The sequence below is a fragment of the Acyrthosiphon pisum genome, chromosome A2 (genome assembly GCF_005508785.2).
Source record: "Acyrthosiphon pisum isolate AL4f chromosome A2, pea_aphid_22Mar2018_4r6ur, whole genome shotgun sequence".
Classification (NCBI taxonomy): Eukaryota; Metazoa; Arthropoda; class Insecta; order Hemiptera; family Aphididae; genus Acyrthosiphon; species Acyrthosiphon pisum.
Window position 1 is genome coordinate 41,021,926 of NC_042495.1, and position 6,872 is coordinate 41,028,797.

General features: G+C 28.4%; 1 protein-coding gene across 1 annotated transcript; it reads right to left on the reverse strand.

Moving 5' to 3' along the window:
* Positions 1–479: 479 nt before the first annotated feature.
* On the reverse strand, positions 480–2,504 carry LOC100167480 (cleavage stimulation factor subunit 1-like). The gene is made up of 9 exons (XM_029489937.1): positions 2,431–2,504; positions 2,157–2,371; positions 1,938–2,092; positions 1,651–1,875; positions 1,424–1,584; positions 1,199–1,349; positions 1,037–1,130; positions 849–980; positions 480–785 (listed from the first exon to the last, which is right to left on the reverse strand). The coding sequence occupies exons 1-9, from the start codon at positions 2,502–2,504 to the stop codon at positions 670–672; spliced, it is 1,323 nt and encodes a 440-aa protein (XP_029345797.1). The 3' UTR covers positions 480–669.
* Between the last annotated feature and the right edge of the window lie 4,368 nt (positions 2,505–6,872).

Genomic DNA, 6,872 nt, shown 5'->3' on the forward strand with positions numbered 1-6,872 from the left:
ATAATAAGCTTAAAGCTAAGCATGTTAGGTGCTTAAATAAATACCAAATTTAATAGTAGCTCAACATCTTCAATAGACTTCAATATGACTTCAAAGAGAGTGTGATAGATTTTATTTTGTAATTTAATATTTTCCTATATCTAATCCTGTTTCTTGTTTTTATTATTTAATTATATACATTATTGAAACTTAAGAATCCTACCTGATTATTTGATTAAAACTTAATATAGGAAATTACTTAATTACTTACTATAATTTATATTTATGAACGATAGGTAACAAATAGGTAGGTAATCATAAAAAAATAAAATGTATTTTAATATATTTCTAGGAGTTTAATTGTAAACTGTAGAGACTTAATTGTGGCATGGTATCGTAATATAATGTATGCAACTATTTATATAAATATAAATACAATAATAACGAAGGATATACAGAGAAGGATATATAGAGGGGTGTGGGGGGGGGGGGGTGCAAAGCTCCCCACGTTTACATATCAAAAACATTTACGCATATTATACTCACTAAAAAAATTACGACTACATCACTGGATTAAATTAAACATAAAATTATAGGGAGGGGGGGGCAAAAGAGGAGCCAAATCAAATTTTTGGGATGGGCACTTGCACCACCCCTGTTTTATAAATAAAAATAAAAAATATATACAATTTATGATCCAGTCAAGTGTCTTGTATACCAAAAACGGGCTCTAAAGTCATCCGAACAAGTTAAAAATGCTGCTGAATTTGGAGAATGCACTATTGAACGAATAGGTCCATTATGTCCTACAAAATAATTCACAATAAAAACATTTTGATAAAATAAATGCATTTGACAAAATTAATTACCTAGTGATAAAAGTTTCTGTCGAGAAGCATTCCGTGCATTCCATGTACACAACGATGTAGTAGCTTCATCTGGAAACATGACATACTCCTCGGTATGATTAAACAATGCTTGAGTATGATGTTTTTGTTTTTCTATTCAGAAAAATTGATTATTTATACAATCGTAATGAAAAAAAACACTAGTTTACCCATGGTTCCAGCTCCAGTATATGTAATCAGGCATCTACTAGTAGACAACTCCCAAAGTTTCACTAAAGAATCTTTGCCTGATGATAAGATGAACTACAATTCAAATAATAGAAAATTATTTAACATAGTGCTTATAAAAATAAAACCATAAAAATTGTCACCTTTCCATTTTTTGAAAAAGTCACAGAACACACTTCACTACCATCGTGTGCTTTTTCAAATGTGTTAACACATTTATTAGATATACCGTCCCACAATTTAATTGAACCATCTTGACTAGAGGACACAAAGTACTTGGCACCTGGTTCAAACCTAATACATTATAATAAATAATACATTTATGAATAATTGAATAGGCATTATAAATAAGATAATTTGTCTAATACTTTATTGATGTAACAGGACCAGTATGTTGATGGCTAGGAACTGAACTTACATAACATTGAACCGTATTTACGTCATAAAGTCTAATGATTGGGCATTTGGTGCCCACTACCATATGGTCTCCAAGGGGATGAAAACTTATACATTTTATTGGTACCACATCCTGTAATGTTAAGTTGTATGAGGTTAAATTAATTTGTGAAACATACAATTTAACTAAACATCATACTTTTAATGTCTTGACCGCTTTCTTTAACATTATTTTTGAATAATCAAAAAATTTAACATGACAATCTCTAGAACCTGAAGCCAAAATTGGTTTGTTAGGGTGAAACTCCAAGCATGTCACTCCTTCCAAATGATCATACAATGTCCGAATTACCGGACGTACTTGCCCTTCGTTTTTAGTGCTACCAATCTCATGTGCTTTGTGCATTTTTTCAACATCCAAAATCTATAAATATTATTTTCATAAGTCATTAAATTGTACATTGTAAAATATAATTTAAAATATACTTTGATTGATGCATCATTACTTCCTGTTGCAATTAACTGTCCGTCCGGACTAAAAGCACCAGCCCTACAGGCACCTTTGTGGGATGCTACAAATATAGTTTTATAAAGCGATGGTTCAGGAGCAGTACAGATAACATCATTATTAAACTCCAGATCTAATCAAATAATATAAAGAATTTAATACATAAATTTATATGATACATAAATCATTAAGCATACCAATCCCCGGTCCGATTAACATTTGTTGGATTGGATTTAAGTTTAATGCTTGTTCAGAATCTCTTTTTCCATCGGTTTCATGTTGTAAATATTTCATCACTAAACTCCTTAGTTCATCTGATGGAGAACAAGGTGGATCAGCATTCACTTTGACAGCTAAGCTTGAAGCAATTGATGTATGCCCATCATAATACAGTTGACTAAACCAAATCAAAAATGAGTGTAAATGCAAATGCAACGGATTAGTGGATTACAAAAAAGATTTATACTTTACCTTATAATGAGTCTGTATAAATTATCAATATTCTTAATACACATTTCCGGTTTGTCATTATTTATTTCACTCATATTAAATGTCTATTGAACTCAATCTCGAACAATAATTATTAATAGGCAGTACCTTACTCTAGAAAATAAAATTGTTATTCATGTTTTCTTTGTGATCATTCTATAATGTAGTGTGTTAATAATATATTAAAACAAGTTAGAAACTTGTACGATGTAATATTATAATATTGTGTTTTTAAGTAGGGTCATTGGAGCCCCCCCCTTCTATCATGCCGTACCGTATTGTATACTTGTACCCCCCATATTACCCATTGTATAAATTATTACAGATTGTATATAATATTCTTATTTTCTAGTTTTGTACATGTACCACATACGTTCAAAACTGAAAACATAAGTATACGTCCTTAAGAGGACGCTATACCCGCATGCGTTGTCACCGTCTTACAAATGCACAATACTGTGACCAAAAACTGTTTTGCGCGGGAAAGAACCGAGAAGGCTACAATCATAACTAAGAAACAAGATTTTCGCCACATAAAAAGGAGAACTTTGGCTGTGCAACGTTGTTTTATTTTTTTGATATCATTAATATAGAAAAGTTTTTCAAGTTTGAAAAAGACAAACAATAATGGTTTTTGAAACAGTAAGAGAGTAATAGCAAGGCTTAAAACCGGTTTCGAAATCGATTTTGAAAACCGGTTATAACCGTTAAAAAACTGAAATCGAAATCAAAATCAAAATTGATACCTCAAAAATACAAAACCGGTAATCAATAACGAGACCAAAATCGAAAAAAATAAAAAACTGGTAACCAATATCGAAATCAAAATCAAAATTTTTTACGATTTCAAGCCCTGATATTTGTATAAGTTGCTGTGTTGTCGTGTTGTAATTGTCTAAGGCTTATATTAAATATGAGCAGATCATGATCACTTGTCAATAACTTATGCATCTCATTTTACACCTTATGGCAGAAAAAAATAGAGGACCATTTCCAAAAATGTATAAACTAGTTTCAAACACAAAAACATGTTAATCGTGGAGTTTTATTAATTTGTTTAGAAACAATTGTTTTTATAACATAAGGTATGGCATAAAATTAATAGTTATTGGACATTTGTTATACTATTAAATATTATTTACTAAATGTTAACTCAAAGTTAAATCAAATAATAAAATAAAATAAACATAGGTAGGTACCTACATAATAATATAGTGTATAGTATAATATGTCAGCTTCCGAGTTATTTATTTCATATAATATTGTTCGAAAATAGTATGAAAATAAACGTAGGTACTTAAGACACAATTCCCACAATCAGACCTGTTGGAAAAATAACTAATAAATTACACTGTGCATACAAGTATAATACATTAATACAACATAGGTTATGCTTATCGTTGACAATTATTGTTCATCGTTAATCGATGCTCGTTCCATGAAAACTGTTATATTTTAAAACTTTGGTTTCAAATTTTAATATAAAAATGTTATGCCTGTATAGCCTAACATTGTTTTGTATTTGTTTTATAATTATCAGGGATCTATCAAACATTCTCGAAAACTCCCTGACAAAATTACTAGAAATAATATAATGACGTTTACACGTTATAACATTATAAGCAAAGCATTTCCTAATCTAAAATCCAAAAATATATCCAGAATAAAGTCGGAAAATAATAAATTTTACTAAGTAAATAACTAATATCGCCGCAGCGCTGCGTTCCGTAATGCCGTATTGATATAATAATATAATTGTGAATTTGTGCAGTGTGTCGTGTGCGGTTTACTACCAAAAAGTCATAGGAAAAAAAGTCCGTGGTTAAAAAGTCCGGTGCATATAATTAACATGCTTTCGAAGGAATGACTTACCATAAAACAATTGTTTCTCCTGAAGGAGAAGATCTTTTTAATTATTTTGACGCAACCTACTTAAATGGACCACTTAGAAAAGTATAGGGGTAACAAATTCAAATAAAAAAAATAAATCCGCTTTTTCCACCGAATACTTGGAATGTACATAAAACTACGATGAATGGTGATCACCGAACGAATAATGTATGCGAATCGTGGAATAACAGATTTAGTCATTTAGTTGGTCACAGTCATCCGACTATTTGGACACTTATCCGAAAAATGAGATTGGAAGTAGCGGCAGATAAAGCTAAATTAGCTATCGACAGCATGGGAGAGCCGGTAAAAAAAAAAATTCAACACATATCCGACTAGTTACTTTATGCCAAAGAATAACTAATGATTCAATTACCAATGAAGAATTTTTAGAAAAAGTTGGTCATGATATCAGAACAAGGCCTAGATATACATTATAATTATTGAAAGTTTTTTTAAATACATATATTATTTTAAATATGTGTATACATAAATATATATTAACGGAATTTTTTTTTTAAATATTATATTTTTGACGACAGTTGATACTGAATTTTTTTTTGTTAAATATATTAATAATACTAGACGCATAGTGTCAATATAAGTGTGTAATTATTTCGATTTTTTTTTTAGGTTATTATACTAAGTACATAATTATAATCATTGCATTTTTTTTTTTGTGTAATATTTTATATGACGATGGTTAATAGGTACTCAATTGAATTAAGACATCGTTATCAATTTATCATTAGGCCTATAATATAATACCTATAATATAATATTATGTATATTTTATTTGTATGTAATAATTATTTCGATTTGTCTTTTAGGTTATGATACTAACTACTGAGTACATAATTATAATCATTATATTTTTTTTTTATAATATCTTTCATCTATGACTTGGAGATGGTAAAACTAATTTGTCTAATAGCTATCAATATAACAGATGTATCTGCCATTTATTAATTAGAATTCAATTTAAAATAATTAACTACCTATTTATATTATAACTTACAAATGTAATATAAAAGTCTACATATTTTTTTTTATTGTTTTAAATAATATTTTAATTAATTTAATTATGTCATTAAAACATTCATAGTTCCTAAAAGTGTTTAATGTTTCAATTTAATAATTAACTATTATTTGGTGGTAGGTTACTGGTTAGGTAACCAGCCTGTTGAGAAGTAAGTGGTAACCAACAATACTATTCCAGTGCCGCAATAACCGGGTGTGTTGCGTGTGTCAAACACACGGGCCCAGGGCCTCAACCCATAATGGGGGGCCCAAAGATAAACATTTTAAAATATTATATAGAAATAAAAAAATAAAAACCTTTTTGGTACAATAATAGTTACATAATAAAGATTGAACAATAGATCGGTTTTGTTTTGTACACAACTATACAACATTATCATACATCAACGTTTCTTTTGCAGCCTGTATAAGTTGTATAACCGAAATTAAAAATAGAAAAATAAGACTAAAAAGGTGGGTGAGTGGATGTCGCTCTGCTGTACAGTAGGTTATAAGTGGGTCACTGTAATGGATGGTGTTAAATTTGAATTCAATGATATATCATTGTATTAGAAAAACGATTCTGAGCAAAAATGGTCAAACAGCATATGATATTACTAAGTATATTTGATGATATTATTGTGAATAAAGTAATTTACCTATATATAATCTATTTACGTGGAACCTTGTTTTAAATTTTTAATCCTTAGCTATAAAAGTTGAAAATTTTATATATTTTTAATTAAAAATAATTATTAAATTTTAAATTTAATATATTTTGTCAAAATTCGAAATTTAAATGCTTATAAAAACAATTGTGCCTATGTATTTTCATTATTTTTCAACTGCTATTGTAACAATATATCAGGAGCCTTGCATTAAATTTTCTTGCTTTTTTACCCAACAAATAAATTTTTATTGATATTTATAGAAAAAAAATTTAAAAAATTGAAAACTGACAATGTCCGTAAACAGCTCAAAAAGAGTCAAATTATTTTCAAAATTTTATCGTGTATAGAAAATGAAAATATGAAAATTCAGTGAAATTGTCATGTATCTACAGTTATTCGTTTTTTAATTACAATGAAATAACAAAATCCGCTGCGTGAGAAATGGAGTGAATATCCAATCTTGTAAAAATATGAAATTCAAACGCTCATAAAAATTTAATTTGATTTGCTTGAAGATATTTTTCTTTGATAAAGATAGACAAACTTACGAATGATCTTATATTACATTTTCAAATCTTAGATTTTAAAAGAAAAATTTCTAACTCAAAATAATTTGGAAATTTTCGTCATTTTTACTATTTTGTCAATATTTGAACTTTAAGTGCTTATAAAAAAAATTGTCACTATCGATTTTCATTTTTTTTCATCTGCCTTTGAAACAATATACTAGGAGCCTTCTATTAAAATTTCAAGCTTTTTTAACCAACAAACAACATTTTATCGATATTTATAGAAAAAAAACTAAAAAAATGGAAAATGTAAATGTCCGTTTTGAGCTCAAAA